The sequence below is a fragment of the Hippichthys cyanospilos genome, chromosome 9 (genome assembly GCF_059441005.1).
Source record: "Hippichthys cyanospilos isolate Australia breed blue-spotted pipefish chromosome 9, RoL_Hcya_1.0, whole genome shotgun sequence".
NCBI classification, from domain to species: Eukaryota; Metazoa; Chordata; class Actinopteri; order Syngnathiformes; family Syngnathidae; genus Hippichthys; species Hippichthys cyanospilos.
The window spans coordinates 23,105,591-23,130,099 of NC_142377.1; the positions used below are offsets into that span (position 1 = coordinate 23,105,591).

Below are 24,509 nucleotides of genomic sequence, written 5' to 3' on the forward strand. Positions count from 1 at the left end.
ATGATCATTAGCATGACTATTAATCACAAAACATTTCAAGTTTTTCATTTACTGGAAAAAAAAAATCAGCTCATTTTTAGACTTTACATTAAAAGTCTAAAAGTCGTGGGCCGGATTAAAGTCGTTTGTGGCCTGCCCGCGGGCCGTATGTTTGACACCCCTGATCTAGTGAAATGACATACAGTGGTACCTCAATTTAAGAAATTCATTCATTCTGCAATTTCAAGTGGAGCCACTTTTGACATGTAAATAGCCTAATCCGTTCCAAGCTCCCAAAACCGCTCCTAAACCCTTTCAATGAATGACATTAACAAATGATAAAAAAAACGCATCAAAAACAATAATACATTAGAATTACATTCGTGCATCATAATCAAAATATGTCATGTAAAGAATAATAAAAAATGCCGGTAAACCCTTTCAATTAATAATATGGCTCGTAGGAATTGAATATGAACGCAGTTCACTTTTTCGGTGATCCGAGAATCATTTACAAGTCCACGGGAGCAATAATATGGACGAATATTTCTCGAATAATATTGATTTATATTTAATATTTCTTTCATAATGTTGACTATTTATTCATATTCTTGGGATTACGTTTTCATTCCATTATATGTCGGTTCATTAAACTAAACAATGAAACGATAATCCGGTTGTGGGACGCAGGTGTTTTTCAAAACTACTATTACCGACGGTGGAAAAAAAATCACGGCCCGGGTGATGTTTATGAGGGTTTTCAAAAAGTTCGCGGTTGATGGCCTGCATCGCAAAGACAAAATTCATGTTTCGGCACCATTTTTCAGGTAGTTACGCTTCCCTTCAAGTCCCGTCACTCTGGCCAACTGCCGAAACGAATCACGGGGAAGATTTTCGAGGATTTAATCTTCAACTCGAGGGTTCCCTCTCTCACGTTAAGAGCGCAAAGTTCCGAGCAGATATTTCGATCGATGACGGTCGACTGCTCGCGTGCGCTCGCCATGCTAAAGCCAAGCGCAGGAAAACCGCAAGGAAATTGCTAAATCCAATCGTCCGAGCGTAGCTCCCGCCACAAACATCCCACCCGCCGCTAGCGTCCATTCGTTCCCGACCGGACTCGAAATGGCCGGCCGATTCGGAAGCGAGCCGACCCGGAATCGGGGGTGAAGAGAGGCGCATTCTTTTCCGTTGTGCGCAATTTCGCAGTCGCGGTGCTAAGTGAGACCAAGACTTGGTAAGTGCGGACTTTTGGAGAAGTGCGGAGCCGGCTGCAGGAAACATATGGAAGACATCTACCACTTAGCCAGATCCCCCTCCGGCCACATCTCGCGCCCCGCACACACACACAACTGAATGCACATGTATGCGCACAAACACACACCAAGATGTTCAAGAGAAGGCTATGTTTGCAAGTAAACACCTTCAGAGAGGTAAACAAAATCATAGGAGCTCCACAAGCAGGATGAATCACAATCAGACAAAAGACCGATGAGGTTTCCGGCCCTTAGGGGAGCGCAAAATGCTCTCGTTTCTCCTCGGCTCGGCTCGAGTTGTCTCTGTCAATTTCACACGATTTTCAAACGTTTTGACTCTTGTGCGGTATTTTGTCCAATTTTTTGGTGTTCGGCCCTGAGGGGAGCGCAAAATGCTCTCGTTTATCGTCGGCGGCGTACCTCGCCTTGAGTTGTCTCTGTCAATTTCACATGATTTTCAAACCTTTTGACTCTTGAGCAGTATTTTGCCCAATCCTTTGATCTTCACGCCAAAGGCGTTTCATATCAAAGGCAAAGCATTAAAATAAAAAAACACTTGGGGGCTGAAATTTCACCCAGATGGCGACATGCCAAATTTCAACATGGCATGACCACCAACTGCATATTTCTCCATGTACAAGTCGACCTCATGTATGGGTGGAGCACCCCCCCCCCCCTTTTTTTTACTTCAATTTGGGTGAATTTGACAAAAATCTCCCTGGCTTCACTGGTTACACATATCATGGCTGACCAATTAAAACACATAGCGTGCGTTATTAAAATGACAACACGACAGTATTTTTAGACGCCTTTTTTCATCGTGCAGCGCTTGACATACTGTTTCAGTTATGGCAAATATATTTTGGCAAATAGATTCAACCTTGATCAGAACATTTTCACAAATGCATTCTGGAACCCTACATTCATAAGAGTTGCGTCTCACTAATCTCAGCTGTTGATTTTCTTCTCAAAAAGACACGCTTCTGAAATTCGTACAGATAATAGACCAAAATTGTGTGTGTGTGTGTGTAGATTACATTTATGTTTTTTGTTGACAAAACTTGAGTCTGTTACTACGTCAGAAGCTGGAAAGTTCCTAGTCAACAAAGGCGACCCGAAAAAAATGCCTTTCCCAAGCGGCATGAAAGGAGCTAAGGAATCATAAACTAGCCACGGAGGCCTCTTACTGTATGTCAGCGCATAATACTCGCTTGATTAAGAGCAGACTTAGTTTGAATTCCTAACGCTCGCTGGAAAGCCTGCGCTCAAATGAAAAAAAAAAAAGAAGAAGAAGAAGAAAAAAAATTCCAGCGCAGATTTGCGGCTGGTCTGAAATGATCCACGAAAAACGTACCATTTTTATATAAGCTCATCCAGAAGGTGACTTTTCACTGATGATTTTTTGCAGACTTGATGCGTCTGAAGGTGTAGTGGGGAAAAAAAAAAAAAAAGCAGACCTTGTGGAGGAATAATGGGGTCCTGTGTTATTTTAACCTGTGATTACCTTTGATTACACTGCGAGCCTGGAGGAAGCTTTTGGAGAGCGTGTGTTGCCAACGTGTTTGAAGTCAAGCATAATGCTAAAGTCATTAGCTGGGCGAGGGCTCCCTTTACATTCGTCTGCTTCTCTCCAAAAGAAAAAAACATTTATACTGTAAAGTTTCACATGGACCGTTTTGCGGCGGACTGGCCAGTAAGAATACAGATGATAGGATCTATACAAGGGGTCCGCAACCTTTAACGTTCAAAGAACGTATTCTTACGATAATTCTGGTAATAGGGCGGGCTGGGTGGAAGCGGACCAAATCAGTCGGGTGTTAGCAGTCAGAGCGAGGACTTGCTTACGGCAGCTTTTGTTAGTCACGGTCGCATACGCATTCTTTCCATGAAAAGAAGCGAGCAGACCGAACCAACGTCTGAATCCATCCGTGTTGGCAAAGAGAGGCATTAAGATGAAATGTATTCCGCGTTCAGAATTCTTCAAGCGCTCCATTTTTATTCTTTACTTGCCTATGTTATCTTGTTTTGAAATATCTGCTTTTAATCTGGAAGGCAGCGCTGTAGTTCCTGTTGACATTTTCCATTCGTCGTTTAGCTCTTAGTGGTATTCGTGTTCACAAAGGTTGCTGTTACCGTCTCGGTTCCAAGCAAAGAACAAGCAGACCGACCCGACGTTTAAGTCCATCCTTGTTCACACGCGGGGCCATTAAGGTGACACTTGTTTTGTGTTAAGAATCCTTCAAGTGCTTTATTTTTTTTTAACGTTACTTTGAAAACGAGCGCTTTCAATCTGGAAGACTGCGTTCTATTTCCGTTTACTGTTTCGACCTTCCCGAAAGCGATCGGCTGTCTCGCCTCACGTTTGGTCAAACGCGTCGTACAGATATGGGCCAATCACGCAAACTTCACGGAGCGCAATTCAAATGCGTGTCCGCGTCGTCCATCCGAAGCGAGCGTTGTTGATTTTCCCCACCCACGGGGGGCCTTAACGTAAGGATGAAAGTACTCTCTCCGGAGCAGCGGGTTTCCCAGCGCCGGGCTCGCGGATACTTTACGTTAGAAACAGAAAAGACCCGAGTCATTCCTTCACACCGCATTATATTTGTTCCTATTTCTTTTTGTCTCCCCAACACGGACTTAATGTTGCCATCACGATGGGCTGCACGTGAAATCCTTCACTGAATGGTTATTTCAATTGGAGCAAACGTGGTTTCAAGCCACACGCGTGCGGTGAATTCCCTACCACATAAATATGTTGTTATGTCTTCTTCTGGTTGGGTTAAATCAGGCGCATCCTGTGTGGCGAAGCGGGCCCCATTCCCTGGGTAGGCAGTTCACTGCTATTGCCGTTTGCGGTCAGCGTCGATGTGCTCCTCACGTGGGAACTTCCAAGAAGTTCCCATGTTAATGCAATTAAGTCGCTTTGAAGACGACACCGCGCTCAAATATTTATCCCGGCGCTAATTGTGATGAGGAGAACACGGCCGCCTTCGCCGTCTGGAGAAAATGATTTTTTTTTTTTTTTTTTTTGGGGGGGGGGGGGGGGCGTCTTTAATTCAGTCGATGTCTGACCGTCTCAGGGGTCTTAGTAAAGTTAAAATATGTTGTTACTGAGCTGAGCAGAGTCCATTTAAGAAAATATGCTACGTGAGGGCTTCTCGTGGTATCCTGGTGTTAAAGTACTCTCTTGAAGTGTGTCGAGAACCTTTGACAAAACTGATGATTTGCGGCCACCTCGCGAAACGTATTCTTCTTCTTCCGTATTCAAAGAAACGCAGAGCGTCCGTACCTTTTGTCACCGCTGATTTTTACCGCCAAATGATTTCATCTGCGAACCCGGCGCGGAAAACCGTTTGACTTTTACGGACCAGCTGAAACACTTTAGACAAGCCCTGTTGCCGACGTACTATTTACACAGCCCGATTTGATCATTTGCCGCACATTTTTGTACGTGAAGTATATATATGCTCGTAATATTACATTTCTGCGTAATGACCAATAATTAAAGCTATCAACCGAAGAGCAAAATGTTCCAGTCGGCGCAGCCGCGGTGCTGACATCTGCTTTCGATTGCGTTTGTTTGACGTTTTGGATGCGCCGAGATACGGCTACATCCGAGTCTATCTTAAGTCAATCTCCTCGAACGCGGGCCATTTTTCCACTCGCCGTCTGGCTCGTCGTCAGCCTCCTTCCACATGTAGAAAGACACGTGAGATTGATTAGGCAGGTACGGCGAGGTTTTGTCGTTGCGGATCTGATGAATCATCCGACTTTGCGGCCACGATCCGCCCGCGGCCGGTGACAAATTTCACACGCAAGTCTCAAATGCGTCGAACAACTACTTTCGCTCATTCTCGGGGCTGGAAAAATCATAGTCGACTAAAACTACATTTCCAACAAAAATTTCTTGCCCGAAGAGTTGTCGGCAGGAGAGAGCGGCGTTGTAAATCTCTTAGCTCGATTTCTTTCGTCCCGAATAGGAATTTCAAGCGTAAACTCCGATTGTTATCGCGCTCGTTCGGCTACGGGCTTCCCTCGAGTTAGACTTCCGGGCGCCGCTAACATAATCGCGGCTCTCCGTGAGACTACAGCCAAAGGGATGGGAACGGGAAGGGATAATAGCACTGTAGTTACCGTATAAGGTTGACTAATTTAAGATTTAAGCACAAATGTGTACTGCAGTAAGAGTCGCCTTAAATATGTAAAGTATAAATACTTTTCGCATCTAAAAAATTCAGATATTCACATACAGACGGGTGAACTTGCGCTGGGACTGAGAGCGCCAAACGCACAAAACTGACTTCTCAAATTGAACAGATTGAAAATACTCCGGCTACACTACGACAGCCATTTCAACATGGCCAATTACTTGCGAAAGTACGTTAAGGTGACGTCACGATGTCCTCAATGCGCACGCCGAGCACTTTTGAGCCAGGTCACATTTATTTGGAAACGTGAACGACCTCATGAAATAATCGGACTCCACCGAAAATTGAGCATTTCGCCCCGCCGCGTGAACCTAGCCAAAAAGTCCGTTGTACGTTCCCTTCGGGATCGGCCCCTGCAAGCATATCGGCCGTTAAAAACAAGAATAGGTAGCCATTGTATTTTATGCGCCTCTTCCTGCTGCACTCTTTCAGTCCGTTACTTGGCCACATCTGCTCCGAATCTAGCTGACAGCAGGAAGCAAGCGTGGACAGCAGCCTTACTAAACACACAATCCTCAAATCCTTCGACCAATGATTCACAATCGTCAAGTTAAAAAAAAAGACATGAATAACAAGGTCAAACCGATAAACTACATCCACGACGCGCAAATGTTATTCCGCAGAACGATACCGTACGCGGGGGTAACACAGCGACGCTTCTCGTCTGCGCGTTCAATGTTGTTTGCCTCGACGTGCAAGCAGCTGTTTTAGCAATTCCGTGCTTTTTCCCTGAAATCCTTGGGGACTGAATTCCAAGACAGAACGCCACTATTTGAAGAGAGTCCGAGCATAAGGAAAAGCCATCACGGGCGCGTACAGGACGACAAAACTTGCTCCTTCCCACGTGGGTTGGCTTCCAAAATATTTACAGTAACACAGAACAGTCACTTGATTTAAAAGCAGCAAAACATTTTCCTTTGATGATTTACGTCCAATGTCATGTCATGAAAAGGACGGACGGATACAGATATTTGGAGCGCAACCCGGTTCTGTCGGCTCGCATATTAGGAGAGCTAGCGGCAGATAGCCCCGAGCTAACTTAAAGTCGGACACATATTTGGAAGCCAACGCCGACTTGTGTTACGTTTCCTCAATAATCGTGTCAAATTCTTCAAGCATGCTTCTTCTGTGGAGCTTCCAGAATGCCATAAAAGATCCCATTGAAGCATATCGTACATTGATTAGTTGTACAGTAAGTGATAACGTATAAATTAACTCAGTCGATGCCAGGGGCGTATTTTCACGTTTTTGTTTTTTTTTTCACGTATGTGGGATTGAATATCTGGGCTCATAAAAAAAAAAAAAAAACGTGAAAATATGTCCCCTGGCATTGAATACTCGTGTTTAAAAAAAAAAACTATACATCAAATGCTTAATTACAATAAAAAAATCTTTATAAATCAATGAATTACTGTATTTTGTGCACTACAAGGCGTGCGCCTTATAGTGCACAAAAAGCCGTCAATTTTGTCAAAAAGCTGACAAAATAATCACACGATACCAGAAGAAAAAAAAAAAAAAAAAGTGGGAGACCGAATGAACAAATCTGTCAAAGACGTATGGGAAAAGTTTCCACTGCAAGAAAACCGGAGTTATAAAAGTGATGAGAGTGTGCCGAGTGTATTTCACAGCTGTTGACTTGCGGCTGCGTTTGGATTGGATTCAGACTTTGGCAAAGCAAAAAGACATGTCGGGCTTCCCCGCATTTTTTGGCGTGTGCGAGTGTGTGCGCTGATGCCTCTTCTTCTTGACAAGTTGCAGCAAGAGGGAAAAAGTGAGCGAGGACGAGCGCGGCAGCAAAAATGAGTTGAACAGCAAGCGGCTTAAATAGAAAGCATGCGAGCCTCTCAGGATCGACGACGTCAAAGATATAAACATCCATGGAACATGAGCCTCCACTGTTACAGGTGTGTTAGCAATTATGAGCAGCTTGAAATTTTTATAAGCGAAGGAAGAGGACCAGGGACAAGAGTAGGGTAGGGTAGGTGGTCTCTAGGGTTAGAATGAGCAAATGCCGATACAAAGTATCGGTATGGGGCCAGTAACCCGATACCTGGCCTCATTTTAAGGTATCGCTACTTGCCATCGGTACTAGCGTCGGCCGATCTACGGGAGTGGTTTTACCAACATCAACTAGAAATTACAGATAGGAAGAGTTGAAAATTGACATTAATTACCTTCCGCACTATTGGGCGCACCAGATTATACGGCGCACTGCCAATGAATGGCCTAGTTTCAAACTGATTTCATATGTAAGGCACACCGCATTATAAGGTGCACCAGATTATAAGGCGCACTGCCAATGAGTGGCCTAGTTTCAAACTGATTTCATATGTAAGGCACATCGCATTATAAGGTGCATAGAATAGAAGCGACACTAGTGGCTGGGGTTGCCTTATGCATCCACTAGATGGAGCGACAGGGGGAATGACTGAAATCAAATAAGCCAGTCAAACTCTATTAATGAACAATCGGTAATTAAGAATAAAGGTGGTCTGAAGAATTGGGGGAAAAATACCTCTTGATGACATTCAAAGACTGTTTAGATCAATGCCAAAACCAATCAAGAATTTAAAAGAATATAACTATGATTCAATTCAATGTTGACCTTTTTTTTTTAATCAAATTGCAACCAGAAACCTTCAAATATATTGTTTTGTTGATTTCGAAACAGTTTCTGGATTCATTCGATAAAATTGTGCTTTCTTTTATAAAAACACACATTTTATTTTAACACGGTCCCCATATAGATTGCTTCAAAATGGATTAGGGTCAGTAGATCAAAATTGTTATCACAAATTCAATTGTAAAAAATACATTTATAACTGAAATGCAGAGGGTGAAAACTAAAGAATTTACACGGGTATCAAATTACTGAATTTTTCTGTCCCCAAAAATGAAAATCTGTGCTTTATTTAGTGTATTAGGCGCACTGACGGCTTTTGAGAAAATTCAAGGCTTTTGGGGGCGCCTTATAGTGCGGAAAATACGCAACATTACATTACGCTCGAAAGGAATTCATACAGATTACGGGTTAGGCTAAAACTGAAAAAAATAACCAAGTGCATTGAAGTGCCTGAATTAAAAAAAAAAAAAAAAAAGATGCCAATCCTTATTTTATTGCAATTACACTTCATGATGAGTTGCTGACTAGCCACAAAAACCGCTGTTTGTCGAGTTGCCTTCGCTAGCACCAAACATGCTACAACGGAGCAGCAGAAGCTTATGACGGGTTCTGAAAAGAAAATTTGAATCGGCGAGTTTTAGAATAGTAGCAGTCAAGTATTCCAATATGATGATTATGTTTACGCGGTGTCCGCCGGACAAGTGGTCGAAATATTCCACGCGCTCAACGCGACAGCGAGCTGGATTTTGCAGCGGCGGGTGCGGTTTGAGGCAGCTGGACCCCTCTTTCAAGTTACCAACTTGATGACGCAAGCAAAGCGGACCACCTGGCCCGGCACAGACCGGCGAATTGCATTGACCCGCGCAGGCTGCCAAATCTGGAGGACGACCGCCCGACGGCGCGCTGACTGACATGTTATGTAATAAGCCTGCCTTCACCACGACTATCAAGCGCTCGCGCCACGATTTGGAACCAGTAGGACAAGTAGCTGACTCGAGCAATGTTCCTATGCAGACAAATGCCGTCGCGCTCCGTTACATAAATCACACATTTTCGTGTCAGTGTAATTATAGTAGAGCTTCATCTAGAATGAGTTTGGATTTCGATTACATTTTTGCATAGAACGGACCTAAGATCAAACCTTTTCGATATTCCCTTCTAAATTGTACGTTATACTGAGATCCGAATCTAATAATGCATACACATATTTTCCGCACTACAAGGCGCACCGGATTATTTTAAAAACTGTTTTCATATACGTATAGGATTCGCCGCATTATAAGGCGCATAGAACGGAAGCCACAGTAGTGGCTGGGCTTGCGAGATGCATCCACTAGATGAGCTGCGCTAAAGCGAATGGCAACAAAACAGCCGGTCTGGCTCGGTCAAACTTTACGACTACAATATAAGACAGAGTTCTCACAACTCCGTTCACTCCCAAAATTAATAAACAGCTGTTTGATAATAAAAAAATACCTCTCGATTACGTTAAAAGACTGTTTGGATCAATTCCAAGAGGAGTCGGGTGCTTCTAATTATGAATCAATGAAATATTCAACTTAACGTTTTTATTCAAATTGTAACCAACAGCAAGTGACAAATCGGTTAGCTAAAAATGATCAGGATAGGGTTTGGCTTCCCCTTGACCTATTAGGACGTTTCGTCGTTTCAACCGGGAGCTCTCAAATATTTTGGGGTCAGGGAGAGAAAGCAAATTGTACCAAGTACGTCAAAGATCCATTTTTGAAGGGCCTGGCAGTGAATGAGTGTATCACCCAAATTCTTTCACAGACCTCCCGCGGACCCCGCTTTGAGAACCAGCGCTTTAAACAAAATGCTTTTACGTTGACACTCGGACCCTGGAAGCGCTTGACCCTCTGCGTCTTGTTGGCATGAGTCACGGTTAGGAAAGGGTTAAAAAAAAAAAAAAACAACAGCTTTTCAGCGCGCGGCTTGAGCCTTTAAATAGCGTCATTTGACACAGCCCGCCGAGGGGGCTTGAAGCGCAGCGCATCGGCTGTCCCAAATTCAAAACTTATGGCGAGCAGCATGAGGACGCTGATACTGACGTGCGTGTTGCTAGCGCCGTGGCTGGCCGCCGGCTCCCGCGGGGACGCGGGGCTGGCGGCGGGGGCCGCGCCGGGGAGGCAGCCGGCCCGCTTTTTCGGAAACTACTTCAAATCGACACGAGCCCGGGTAAGATTTGCCACTTCCTTCCGTGCTACGCTTACAAATGTGGCACTTTCGGCGAAACGAACAATCATGAATAATGACTTGGAAAGGTATGAAATGACCTAATCTAAGCAGTTGTGAAGGGAGAAGTGTGCATCCTTCGTTTCTTTAGGTCAGTTCAATGGGTAAAATATGAAGGTGGATGCAACAAAATGTTTTATTTTGAAAGAAATGTCGTTTCAGAAGCAGGGGCACTCAGGGGCATAAAAACAATGTAATGTAAAAGGTAGAGCTTGGCTCACAAAGAATTAAATTGTTCAAATGTGCATTTTTCCATAGGTACACATGATTATTTTTTCCTGCTGAAAGCATATAATGATACAATCCGAATTCAGTGAGTGACGTTTTCATCGTGATTTTTATTCCAAGATTTCCCCCGGGGGTGCACTTCAAGTGTACTTTGAATTCTACAAATTAAATAATAAAGCCTTCGTTGAGGCACATTTGGAGCGTTTGAATCAAATTAAAAAATGGCAATGGGGGTCTTTGGTAAATTTGCTTTCCTAAAAGCTATCCCGGACTCCCCAAAAAAGTTTTAGAATCCCAGCTTTTAATTCTACCGACTATAAAAAAAATGCCTTGACTGTAGAGTGACTGCATAGCTTGTCAAAACATGATAACTTTCAATATGCTACGCCGCCTTCCCTTCTAAACGCTTGCAAACGGTAGGTCGAGAGTTACACTCGATCGGTGTCAAATTTAACCCACGTCGGTCTCATTTACTGCCATGAAAAATAGGATATATTGTCATTTTTGGACATATTGAACATCGGATGTTTTACCATGCCCCGATGTTTCCCCCGATTTTTGCATGAATCATTTCGACGGGAACTCGCGAACGGGGTGCAAGAGAAATTTTTGTGTTGACACCCCAAAACCACCGAGCGGCCAATTTACGACATTCGCAAGCCTTTCATTGACTTTGTTGATTGGCTTAGCATGGACTCCCATAATGCAAGAGTCATAAAAAGTCTAATTACGACGTATGAAAATACCACTATTTCAATTTCATAAATATCTAAATATACAGCGCAGGTGCTTTATTCTCGCATTCTTACAATTTTTGTACATAAAGGGGACGTAGCCCCCCCCCCCCCCCCCCCCCCCCAAAAAAAAAAAAGTAAAAATGTATCGCTAGGGCTGATGATGATTAGATGATGTTATGAGCCTTTTAAAGGCAACCCGTGTTGGGTGTTAATCAGGCCGGGTCAGTAAAAAAAAAAAAAAAAAAAATCCCCCGACACCCAGGGGTTGAAGAGTCATTTCTAAAAACTCAAGAGTGACACTCATACAAGTAGACTTACGCTCCATTTACTGCCCCAAGCCTGCTTTTACAAAAGTCTGCCATTGGCGCGCCACTCCTGAGGCCAACGTTTCCTCATGGCAGAGCCATGCAACAAACTGGAAAGACTTTACATCCACCACAGAAACCCTCGGGCCACCACAAGAAGCCCTTTCGTAAGCGCTCCAGCCAAGCAAAACCAAACGTTTGTCTGCTTTGTGGTCAAAACGCCGCATGAATCTAGCAAGTCCATTTTTCAAAGTAATCTTCACTTAGCGCTCTCGGGACCAGTTGTTTCTCGGAACAGATGGACCCGACAGTGTGAAAAATCTCAAGATTTCCCCATCTGTTGTTAAACACTGAATCAACTTGGTCACGGTCACAGGGAGAAACACTGTTGAATTCCGACGTTTACCATGGACTTGATGGTCCATTTATTATACGGACATACATTTCTTTTACAGCTAGCTTTTGTTTTCTTTTTTTGCTATTTGGTCATAAAGGCTACAAATGTGATGGAATTTTACATTAAGATTCATGAAAGACCAGGTCCCCGTATCAGGGTCAACAAAGCCTGGGAAACAACATATTTCAAATACAAGTCGGTGATGGATCATAGAAAGCCCGAGTGGAGTCATTTGTACAGGACCTGCGGCTACTGCCTCGCCAAATCGCAGTTAATTCGGATGTCTGACTCGCACATTTTTCACTATGTTGCGAGAATTGGCGGTGATCGTTTTTCCACACGAACCGGTGTATGTTACTGCAGGCCTTCATAAAACACACAGAATGTTCAAAGTTTGGGATCATTTCACACAACCAAAAACAACAACCACCGGAAACCCTAACCATAAGCGCAAACACTAACCCACACAAGAACTGGGCCAAGCGTGCTGTTGTCCTGGAAGATGCCCGGTGGACTGAATGGAGTCAAGGTTATGAATAGCCAACAAACAGCGAGCAAAAATGGCCGATTGATGAGTGACGACGGATCAAAAACATCGATCTAACCTGATTATATACATGTCTTTGAGGAATGAAGAATCGACTTGAAATTCTTCTGCACACACGTTTGACTTTAATATTGGGTTTGACTGATTCCTCAGAGAGCGCTGCCTTCGGCCGATGAACCGGATGATGGCCCCATCCCGTCGGGCGGAGATGCGTCAGGTAAGCCAAAGAACAAGACAACTTCGTTTGCAAGGCTTCTATGACTAGCGGCGCATTCAAATGGCTGCTGTGGCTTTCTCTCCTTGAAATGATGACACACGTTTAGCAAAAATGATTGGTGTCTGGGTTGTGGGTATCGGGATTCCGCCCCAAACTACGCCCTCGGAAAGGTCACGTACCGATACTCAGGTATCGGTATTGGGCCGGCATTATTTCTTTGAATGTTTTTATCCGCGAAGACTGCGGATACCGGCCACTGTTGCTTGAGGAAAAAAAAAAAAAATCTGTCAAGTAAACCCCCAGAAGTTACAGCAATTTCACACAGCGTCAAATCATCGTCTGTATCAGAAAGGATAAGAAGAGGTCTTGGTATTGCTCTGGGGAATAAAAGTCATCAAAAATCCCTTACACAAAGAACAACGGGCTGGGACAAAGGCAGAAAAGCTGGTTTGAATGGCCATTGGGGAAGACACTAGAGACCGTCGAAGACCTGACACTCGATCAGAGACGGAACAGTATAACTTCCCGACCATGTACAGTCAGATAAGCAGATGACATCGGCATCCAGTGATGTGAAAAAACTCAGGCGTAACTGCTTTCGGCATAATTTCTCAACAACCAAAGTGTGTCTTTGAGTCAGAATGCTTCCTTGACATCGGTTCTAAGTTAGAAATGGCTTTGGCTGCATCTTAGAGCACAAGAACGACGAATACTGCTGCTGCTAACAGTGAATTTCCATTTGTCCTGCAGACCTGCCAACTTGTCTGCTGTGCGTCTGCCTAACCCGTTCGGTTTACTGCGAGGAAGTCAGCCCGGACATGACCGCCGTCCCCACCCTACCTAAGGAGACGGCATACCTGTACGCCCGCTTTAACAAAATCAAAAAGATCAACACCAAGGACTTTGCTGACATTGGTAGGTTGCGTCCCAACGCGGCGATCAGACAAGAAAAGAGTAGCCACACAGTGCAAAAAAAAAAAAGCTTTGAGAGAAAAGAGGAAATCTTGGACAGGGCAAAAGCTTACTTTTGGTAAGTCATGATCTCCAAATGAAAAACATAAAGACCTTTTCGGCCCAATTATTGTTTCTTCCAAATCTTCCGGGGTGGCTCCGAGGCTCACAGGCCAGCCAGGAGACAGATCTCTCCAACATGTCCTGGGCTGTGATGGGGCCGAGTCCTATTGGGACACGCCCACATCATTAGGGTGGCATCTGGGAGACATCCGAAACAGATCCCCAAGCCACATCATCTGGCTCCTCTCAACGTTGAGGAGCAGCGGCTCGACTCTGAATCCTTCCCGGATGACTGAGCTTCTTTCTTTTTGTCAAGACCCACAGCTCGTGTCCGTAGGTGAGGGCAGAAATATAGATGGACCGGCAAATCGGGCGCTCCGCTCCCTCTTCCCCACCACAGACTGATACGGAGGCCGCGTCACGGCAGACGGTGCGCCGATACCCCTGTCAACATCCCACTTCATCCTGCCTTCAATTGTGAAAAAGACCCCAACACACTTGAACTCCTTTTGGGGGAGGATCCCATTCCTGAACCGGAGAGGGTGTTCAACCCTTTCCCAACTGAGAACCATGGAAAAAAAAAATAACGGTTAAAAGTACAGCTGTAGCAATTAGGATGGGATCGTAGCGCCAAAGACAAACGGAGCTTCGACGCCGATGACATGTTTTCTCTCCATCACGAAACAGTGACGCTGAAGCGGATCGACCTTACGGGGAACCTCATCTCCGAGATTGAGGACGGGGCTTTCGCCAAGCTGCCGCAATTGGAGGAACTCTCTCTGGCGGACAACAGACTCGTCAGGCTTCCGGCGCTCCCCGCCAAGCTGATGACGTTCAACGCCAACAACAACTTCCTAAAGACCAAAGGTGTCAAAGCTACCGCTTTCAAGGTGAACAGTATATCACTAACTGTACTACAATGCCACATTTACATGTCGTCAAAGGTATTGAGCACATGTCGGTTAGTTATTTCGATTGCCCAAAGAACAAACGCCGTGTCGCGGTTGAATAAACTGTTGTCGTCATAACCCAACAGAAACTAGCTGGTCTGGTCAACTTATACCTGGCTGACAATGAGATAGAGGCAGTCCCGCAGATTCCGGAGAAGGTCCGGACCTTACATCTACAGGTGTGCGCATTTGTTGATTGCTGTAATGTAGATTATCAAAGCTGTTCCATTAGGAAATCAACCTGTTTCTTCTGCATTTTCTTAGAAACCCAGCTCCCGTTGCCAGTGTCGCTTGGCAACATGAAGGTTAATAGACATGAGAGGCCATTATTGAGGAAACATCCTGGCATTTTGGCTTCAAGTAGACATTTAATAATCATTTTGGTCAAATTGGCCCAGTTTCCTCATTGTGATTATTTAAACAATTCTGTAGTTAAAAACAACAACCGAGGCCTCGAAATTGAGCAAGGATTTCTGGCATGTGTTAGACCACCAAGGAGCCATGCCTGAAAAGACAAATGGCATCTAACGTTTGGATTTTCAGAAACGGTTTTAGGGTCATCCGGATCATTTCCACGTGTCCTGCTAAAATGGGCACATCAGACAGATTTGGTCCAGTTTCCACCGTATTTGAAGGCTGCTTTCTGACAAATGAATAATGACGCTCAATGTTACAGCCTTGGTCTCATTCTTGACTCCATATCCCTCTCGCCACCAGAACAACAACATCACAGATGTCAATGTCGACACCTTCTGCAGGTCCAACGACACTTACTATCTTCGACCGAGTCTGAGCGAAGTTCGTCTGGACGGAAATCCCGTGGTGCTGTCCAAGTACCCCGACAGCTTCACGTGTATGAAAGTACTGCCGATCGGACGGTACCGGTGAAGAACCGCCACCGTAACCGAAGTCCCTTACAATAAATGTTGTACTTCAAGCGACAATGAAATATCCTGGATTTTGGATGAACTGGCCTTCAGCATTAGCAAAGTGCGAAACGGCCAGGTCAACGTAAAATTACAAGTTGTTTTCGTACCTTCTCGCGAGGAATATCAAATATTCACGCCACTGTGGCCAGAAGTGCAACCACGGCATGGAAAAGCCTTTCAGTCTTATTGAAGTTCAGATCAAACCATAGTGGACAGTTGGACTGTTGCTGACAATAGGGAAATTTAGGCCACAGAGAATATATGGTTCCCTTGAATTGTCATCCTCATTAAAACCCAGTGAATCCAAAATGAATTTCTAAAGCTAACGAATCAGCATGAGTCACAAATACATCAATATCTACAACTCTGAATGAGGTCGCCTCATTCTCGTCTTTAATTTATAAACTCAGCTTGAATTGAAGTATGGAAGCATTTATTATCCTTTAAATCCATGTATGAAATATAGCTCTGTCCCGTCCCATTCAGTAATATATCTGTCAAATAAAAATTATTCCCAATGTGTATAGAATAGTGGTTGTACGGTGATGTGTATGACTTAAGATAGTTGAATAAAGTTGATTTTTTTTTTTTTTTTTTTTTTTAAATGTGTTTGGAATCATGGATAGTGAATGAGAAACATCTGTGCAAATCTTTTGTTCAAGCCAAGTTGATGGTCATGCTGTTCAAGACAACCATTGAGTAATGGCATCCGCATCCATTTTGTGTGCGAATCGCTTCACTTTTCATTGGGTCAAAAGTATTGGAACCCAAGGATCGCAAGCCAGGATCTACGCTCTCTTGGGAGAAAAGCCAGACTTAGTTGGTCCGAGTGCCGCAAAATTCAAAGACTGTTCTTCTCAGGAATAGAAAGAATGGTATCAAGTGCCCAAATACTTTGGAGCCCTGGAAATTGAGATTTTGTGCGTAAGAATGGCTGTCATTTCTGACTGCTGCCTTCTTTAAATAAAACCAGAGGTTTTATTTGTTTTATTTGTGTGAAAGCCTTGTTTAAATGCCTAAAGGAAAATCTCAATTCGGTAACTTTTCTTATGAGGGCACCGCACCAAGAGATGTCAAGGTTTTTAACCACTAAAAACCTCCACAAATGAAAAATGCCCGCACACAAGGGCTTGTAAATGTTTGCGGCTTGTAGCCGTTAAGAGGCCGACCACCATCGGCGCTGCGAAAATGTGGCTGTGGTCCACTTGCAACACAAAAGAAAAACTATGTGCTCAACACTCCAGCGTCTGGGTGTCATTACCAGTTGTGCACTACAGGAAAAACACATTTTCCAACACTGCATTAGAAAATATGCAAGTAGAACAAAGTAAAAGTAAAAAAAAAAAGAAAAAGCAAACAGGCTTGTACGGAAAAAGCCAGTTAATGCCGCGTTAGTGTGCCAACTTGGCATAGCTTTGAACTTTTCGAGTAAACAGCGGCGACGGATTACTTCTGCAAACTGATTAAATGTTTTGGAGGCAGGCAGCACAATGGCCAACTTCTAATTGTAAAACCGACCTAAAATTTCTCTGGATTTGGAAATTATTTGCACGGTACATGTCGGTGGCTGACTGGTTAGCACAAAAGGTGCTGCCTGTAAAAAAAAGGGTTAAGGCTCCACATGATACTAAACGGTAATCATTCGCTGGACCGTTGGTAGCAACAACAGAAAGCCGTTTAAAGTCAAAGAAAAATGTTAACCCGGGGTTTGGGTTCGGAACCTCGAAAATACAAAATTGTTTGAACAGGTCAAACCGAGAGATTTGTCTGGAACTCCACTTTATATCGTATTGACCTCTGATACAGTAAGAATGGATGGATGGATGGATAGGCGGGCGGGCGGGCGGGCGGACAGAGATAGCCTTCTTTATCATTACACCCATACAAGTACAGTACAAGGTATGAAATTTGGGTTAACGAGCCATAAATATATCAATCAAGCCCAAAAAACTCCCGGTCTACTCCTCGACAGTGTCCGGACGAAAAGGCAGACAAGACACAAGACACACCCGCACGCTGACGCCGAGTTAAAGACATTAAGTTCAGAATTCACAGCCTTCGACACGCTCGTGTTGTCTAACGAGCGCTCCCAAGGAACATAGGCCACAGAGACAGACTTTAGCGGGTGAATAAATATAAATCCCACGTCGGCAAGTGACCGAAGTCCGGATTCGCCACTTACCTGAAAGTGCTGGAAGGCGCGTCGACGCTCGTCCATCCTTTTGGAGAAAGTCCTGAGGGTCCTAAAAAACAGGAGCAGGTCCTTGCTCTCCTCCACCCTGAAAAGATCCAAAATATCCATTATTCAGCATTTTCCATCAGGTTTCTATTTCTATATGCCAAGCCACCCGCACCGACGCACTGACTATAAATGGGATTATTATCGATAAAAATCTTACAAGTATACCGAAACCTGTGTCCTTTTTAACATTACAAAAATTAAAAAAGCATTATAGATCAACTTTCAACAACCGTTAATGATTTTTTTACAGCTTTTATGAAGATTACAGCTTAGTCTACAACAGAAAAAACTAACCAAGAGGATATTTTATTGCAATTACACTTCACGTGACAAAAACAAAGCCCCCCCCCCCCCCCCCCCCCCCAGGCATCACATCATCTGTCTCGACCCCGCTTGTGTTGTACTTTAACTTTACGCTTCTGTTATACTTTGATTTTTAAAAACTTATGACCTTAGGTGTCTTCGGATAGATTCACGGCTCTTATAAAAGAAACAATCGGCTTTCACGCAACACTCACCGCCGTACTAAACTATAAAAATGATTTGTTTACAACCATTTGGGTGAGCCTAAAAAAAAAAAGAAATGAAGAATTTTCCACAGGGGCCCGAGGGGCTCGACGGCAGCCGGGCAAAGTTTCCACGCCTTGCAATTCCAGCGCGCGGAGCCGATGGAAAGGAAATGGCGGGTGAGAGAAACGTTTGATTTCAGTGCGGCGAGCTCACCAGCTCGGTGAATAATTGGCTTTGACACTTTGCCTCTTCAGCGCAGCAGCAGTTAAAACATACAGCCTGTCTATGCAAATGTGTTCCAGTACGGGCAAAATCCCAACTGCGAGAATGTGCTTCAATTTGCAAATTTGAAAATATGGTCATGTATTTTAATGATCATAAGAAATTACAAGCCCGCATCCAACTGCACGTACAAATGTGATAGGAAGAGGAAATTCTTTTCAGGTTAAGACCAAATGGAACATGAAGCAACTCCTGAACATCCGATTTTGTTTAATGTAGAAAACAAATAGTTACTAGCACCGTTACAAATACGTATCGAACACCGTATCGACCGCGATTTTTTGTTGTCAAACTGTGTAGTAGTAACTTCGGTGTACAACGATGCATGCCTTCATTTTGTGAAGTCTTTTATGAAGGTGAAATGTCGATGTAACTTTAATTTGCGTGTAAAATATTTTTTTTTGTCCCTCGGGCCGTGAGTTTGACACCTATTTATTTACAACACCAAAAAAAAAACAAGTGGACCAAGAGACTATTTAGGTAAGTACGAATTTGCTTTTGTTCTTTAATGAAGGATTTTCATGACACATATCAACACGCAAGTAAATCTAGAGTAATCTATTTCCCATCACGTCTGTCAGCAAGTACCTCTGATTTTTTTTTTTTTTCGTAAATAACAAAAGACTGGTGAACAGGAGGCATGTGTTGGGGTGATCTCAGTGCAACTTGGCTTCACACTATTAGTCTGGAAAAAGATCCCCCCCGCGCAACAGGCCACATCTGACTTTCTTCAACTCTGGCCCGAGCCCGAAAGCCCGCAGGGTTTACGGCTCATTTGGCTCGAGACTTCCAGAGACAAGAACGCGGCGTCACTAAATCAGACGTTGCGCTCGCGAATAAATCCGGCTCGATGCAACAGCCGAGAGCGAACGTCTCGGTGTCCCGCTCATTATGCGCGGCGTTTTTCCACGCGTTGTTTTCCAGACCGGCGTGGTCCAGATGTGACCGGAGAACGGGGCAAACGCCGCACGTCCGCTATGACGAGCTGAGGCGCTCACAGAAAAGCCTGGGAAAAGGCGACTTTGGGGTACACCTCGCGTTACCGACCGGCTCGTTGGGTGAGGACACGAGGGGAAGCGTCTCTTTGCCCCGCGAGCGGGAAGCACTGGACATGAACACTCACCCAGAGAGGAAGCCGCTGAAGTTGTCTAGCTGACCGGCACTCATCACAACATTCAGGCTGTTGATGGACTTCTCGGGCAGCTCACCCTCCTGCAAAAAACAAACAAGCAGAACAATTGAAACAGGGTACAAGGATGCTGGGTTGGATTTCAAAACCGCGTTCCCGCTAGGAAACGATAAATACGCTTACAAGAAATCTTTCAACAACTGTTTTCGGTTTTTGAGTTTGCATGATAACAGATAGGGGCCGCATTGTTCAAGCCTCGTGGGACAGCCGACCGGCGTTTGACTTTAGGTTGCGCCGCTAGCACTAAATTCTATTTGTTTCCAACTGAGGGTAAAACAAGGCCGCATGATATCCCCGCTTTGTGCAGATGATGTGATTATGTTGGCTTTATCGAGCCATTATGTTCAAAAAAATTCACATAAAATCAACAATCGATTGCTTTGGTGCACGACCAATTCTCAACAGTGATCTTTCATTTGCGCAAGTTGGGTCCACTTTTTTTGTGCAAGTGTTGGCCTTTAATGTGTGACGCTAAGGTTGACTTACTGTTCCCTAGGTATTCTGGCCCGCCTGGAAAAATGGTTGATATTTCTAACTGATTTTTTTTTTGCCAATTAAAGAAGGGGGTTCCGTGGAGTAGAGGATGAAATGGAAGTGAGGAAAATAGGTGAAAAAAAGGTGATATTACACACACGCGCGCGCGCGCGCGCACACATACACACACTCAAAAACCATTCGTCAAAAGGCTCAATTTCTTTCAAACGCCTCGTCCAATTTTTTGCGCGTCAGGTTGCCGGCCTATCGAAACACCGTATTTTGGTCAATTTCATTTCTTAATTGTATAGTAAAAATACATTTTGGTGAGCCTGGTCGCTGGAACGGTGTTTAAAAATTCCACGGAAGCTCACTGAACCAAGGTCCAATTGCATTTTTCCTACTTTTGCCCCGACATCGCTGTTCCGCCGCACGGGCAGCGAATAACGATTTCAAGGCAGTACCCGCGCATTTCTGAACATCTCACTCTCAGCAGGAAGGAAAAACACAATAGCAAAGTTTCCGCCGGGAAAAAAAACATTCAAGCCTTCCTCGCCGCATCCATTTTGGTGTTTTACATCACTGAGCAAACACTGAGATTAAGCCGGAGATCCATGACCACGTGGCAGGGAACAAAAAAAAAAAACAAACAACAAACATTGAAGCCATACTAATAGAGCAGCGACAACGTGAATAACGGATGTCTCCACGCGCAACATAACTTGGCCGCGTAATGAAAACAAGATTAAGCTTTGGAACAAGTTGACCAGGAGAGGAGGGATTGCACAAAGCAGCTGTTCTCCTTGTTAAGCCCAATAATGAAAACTGCGGAGTACACAAAAGGTCATTGAATGATACTTTCATATCCTTTTACAATAATATTTCTTTTTATTACGGTATTGAAACCCGTAGCTGAGGTCAGCTGCTAAACTCATCACAGCGGACCAATGAGTATGACTCTCCACCACCGCCTCTTGGCCACGCAACGCACTCGCCGCCTTTTCGGTACATCTCAGAATTCTACTCACTGTACGTTGCAGATTATTCACTCGCCAGCGGGTTTTAGCGCGGATAGGATTTCCAACTCGGACTTTTACTACTTTCTCACGTAGCGATAAATTAGCCAGCAGGGAGAGGGCACACAAAACACCTTAATCCATTGTCAAGTCACGTCAACCACTTTGGATTCCAAATTCAAGATGGGTGACGGTTCCCTGACCACGAGTGTATCAGAGATGCCTAGACTGGTTGATGTTTTCATATTTGATCTCATTTCTTTAAACCCTGCATCCTGTTTGTAAGCTGCCGTTGAAAGGATGAATGCAAAAAATGGGGGAAACGCATGATAAAAGATTAGATTTTCAATATGTCCCGAAGTGAGAATATTTCCGATTTTTAATGGCAGTAAATGAGCCCAACATTGGCTACATTTGACATCTGCAGGGTGTACCTCTCGAACTCCCGTTTGGAAACATTTTGAAGTGACGGCAGGACGGTACTTTGAAAGTTGACATATTTTAACAATCTATGCAATATTTTAGCTTTCTAGGTTTTTTTTTTTTTTTTTTGCTTTCCCTTTAGTATCACACATCGAAACGCCTGAATTAGGTCAAAATTTCCCCCCGAGGGTAAAAATTGCTAGGGTTTTTACGGTATTTTCCCATGTCACAAGTGAAACATGAACCAGACTTCAACACGTATAGCTTTTTTTGTATTACTAACGGTACCCAAGTGCTTCCTTTACGTCACAGGTGTCAAACTCAAGGCCCTGGGTAACTGCGTGACGAACATACCGCAAATTTATTTGACTTCACATTCAATACCAGCCCTCTGACAGAAAGCTTGACGACAACGTGGCCCACGATAAAAATGAGTTTGACATCCCTGATTTGTTTTTTTTCTTCTATTTCGTGGGGCACTACTTTTTTCCACCAGACTGAGTAACATTATTTCAACCGCAGTGAATATTTTGGCTACCTGATGGAAGAGAAAATGAAAGCAAGCCACGCAATGGAAACTTGTCAATTCCCAAAAGAAGAGTCCAAGCCGAGTCGCGAAAGTCTTTCAAGTATTCAAGTCAAGTGGCAACCGAAGCTGAACGGGAATGTTGACCCATGACCTACCTTGACCTTTGAGAGCTGAAACTCCACCTCGAACTCCAACTCTGAGCACTGACCAGACACACAAACTTGGTGCACTGTCTTAGTGCTGCCTAAAAAAATAAATACATAAAATGACAAACCGCTCATGAATATTTTCAGAATACGTTTGTTTTCATTGAGAAAATGAGAACTGTACAGGATGTTAACAGACTTTTAACGTAACCAAAAGGTCTTTTTCCCCCATTCTTCAGATAGTATTTTCCACACATTGTCTTCATTCTTCATTTCTGTTTGGCTATTAGTAAGGTTTGACTGACTTATCTGATTGTTTTGTTGCCATTCCCTTAAGCGCAGCTCCCTCTACTGGATGCATAACACTACCCCAAGCGCGACTGTAGCTTCTATTCTATGCCCCTTATAACGCGGTGCACCTTAAATATGAAAAGTTTTAAAATAGGCCATTCATTGAAAGTATGCCTTATAATCCGGTGCGCCTCAGTATGCGGAAAATACGGTGATCTTACTTGTTTTTAGTAAAGAATAATATGCCATTACTGTTAGTCTCTGTGCATGCATTACTACTGCCTATATTCAAATACAAAGTTGCTTCAAAAGGTTTCAAAGTATGGCGATATTGACACTAGTTTTGTTAGCGCGTCTGTGGCATTTGTATTGTGTGTTGGCATCATGTGAGCAGATTTTTTTTTTTAGAAATGAAATTTGTTTTATCACATGGAGAATGTGACGATGAATCCTCGTTTGTCTACTTCACATGTTCCTGGACGCAAAATTGCGACCAGTCCAGTGTGTATCCCGCCTTTTGAAAGCGCAACAGAAAATTGAGGGGGTTTTTTTTCTCTCTTTCTTTTTGGATGACGTACTGTTTTGCAGAGTGCGAGTAGTGCAGCTCTTCAGACCGATGCCGTTGATGCGGCTCTGACTTTGCAGATCCTCCTCCAGCTGCTCAACCTCCTCCCTCAGACTGGACAGAATCACATGAGCGTCTTCTTGTGGCGTATTTCCGAATAACAGCGACCTGTCACATGCAGGGCGGACGATTGTCAAAACCAGCATTGCTTAAAAACATGTTCACGCTTTTTTGGGGTATTTTGTGAATTCTCCCAATAATGTCTTGATTATAACACAAATAATGCTGATCATTTCAGTCATGTGATGCAGAGTGACGTTTTCTTAGTATTTTTATCTCTATTTGTGTGTGCAAGTTTTAAAGGGCCCGTATCATGGAAATGTAATTCTTTGGATCTTTTAACCATGTTACAATGTTAAATCACCATCCTAAACACCCCCCAAAGTGTTATTTTTCTTCACTTATGCATTTCTAAGAATTCCTTGCTCATAGTGCCTCGACAGCTCCCCCGGGCCATCCGCGCAAGAGTAAACGCCCATGATTTTATTTTCGGTTTCATTCCAGGGTCGGGGAGGAGACGCGTTGCGGCCAAGCGAACGGTCTCAAGGGGACCGACTGGATAGGAGGAACGGGAATTACTGTGCGCAGTCTCTTGACGGATCTTTCGCTTCATTGGCTGTGCAGCTCATTTCAATGTCGGTATTACAACTGCGTTTGCCTTCATTCATTCCGCCTCCCGTTACCGCTCGCTTCAACATTAGCTGGTAATTAGTTCGTCATGACGGGTCAGCTTTCGAACGTCATGAAAGGTGTGCAACTTCAGTAAACGAGACATTTCGTTTCCCCGTTAGATACGTCAGTAAAATTCATGAGAAATTAAATTGCCTATGTGCCAAGTTTACACAATTCCTATGCATATTTTTAGCTGTGTTCATCTTAAATATCACGATATGGGCCTTTTACTGAGAAATGAAACTCACAGTGCATCTTGCATCGGTTGGCTAGAACACAAAGTGAGGTCCTCCTGTTGGCTGCGACACTGGCGCTGCAGTTCCGCCACTTCCGTCTGGAGACGACCGACGCTTTCCTCCAACAGCATCATCTCCTCCGTGTTCTCCCGATTCACTCTTTCCTCCATTCTGAGGGAACGATCCAGACTAACACATCAACTTTTACACAACGCAGAGATTAGCACAGGC

General features: G+C 44.0%; 2 protein-coding genes across 4 annotated transcripts in view; one reads left to right on the top strand and one right to left on the bottom strand.

Annotated features, from left to right (window-relative positions):
* The window catches only part of cenpp (centromere protein P), a 54,125-nt gene that overhangs the window by 29,008 nt on the left and 608 nt on the right, over positions 1 to 24,509 (bottom strand). For 2 of the 3 annotated variants that reach the window (XM_088423091.1, XM_088423092.1), the window contains exons 2-6: positions 24,291 to 24,449; positions 23,324 to 23,478; positions 22,464 to 22,552; positions 19,801 to 19,889; positions 17,826 to 17,922 (exon numbers count right to left, since the gene is read on the bottom strand). In XM_088423091.1, the coding sequence (XP_088279217.1) occupies positions 17,826 to 17,922; positions 19,801 to 19,889; positions 22,464 to 22,552; positions 23,324 to 23,478; positions 24,291 to 24,448 (588 nt within the window). In that variant the 5' untranslated portion in view covers position 24,449. Of the gene's footprint in view, positions 1 to 17,825; positions 17,923 to 19,800; positions 19,890 to 22,463; positions 22,553 to 23,323; positions 23,479 to 24,290; positions 24,468 to 24,509 lie in introns of all 3 variants that reach the window. The other variant, XM_088423093.1, reaches the window with a different exon arrangement.
* On the top strand, positions 10,026 to 16,600 carry ogna (osteoglycin, paralog a). The gene is made up of 6 exons (XM_088423592.1): positions 10,026 to 10,262; positions 12,687 to 12,750; positions 13,501 to 13,665; positions 14,452 to 14,654; positions 14,801 to 14,893; positions 15,432 to 16,600. The coding sequence occupies exons 1-6, from the start codon at positions 10,104 to 10,106 to the stop codon at positions 15,600 to 15,602; spliced, it is 855 nt and encodes a 284-aa protein (XP_088279718.1). The 5' UTR covers positions 10,026 to 10,103; the 3' UTR covers positions 15,603 to 16,600.

What these genes read in the sequence shown, in the direction of transcription:
- ogna (XM_088423592.1), top strand. Translation starts at nt 10,104, where the DNA reads ATGGCGAGCAGCATGAGGACGCTGATACTGACGTGCGTGTTGCTAGCG. An exon ending in GTCGGGCGGAGATGCGTCAG is followed by an intron (nt 12,751 to 13,500) that starts GTAAGCCAAAGA and finishes TTTGTCCTGCAG; the next exon opens with ACCTGCCAACTTGTCTGCTG. An exon ending in TCAAAGCTACCGCTTTCAAG is followed by an intron (nt 14,655 to 14,800) that starts GTGAACAGTATA and finishes ATAACCCAACAG; the next exon opens with AAACTAGCTGGTCTGGTCAA.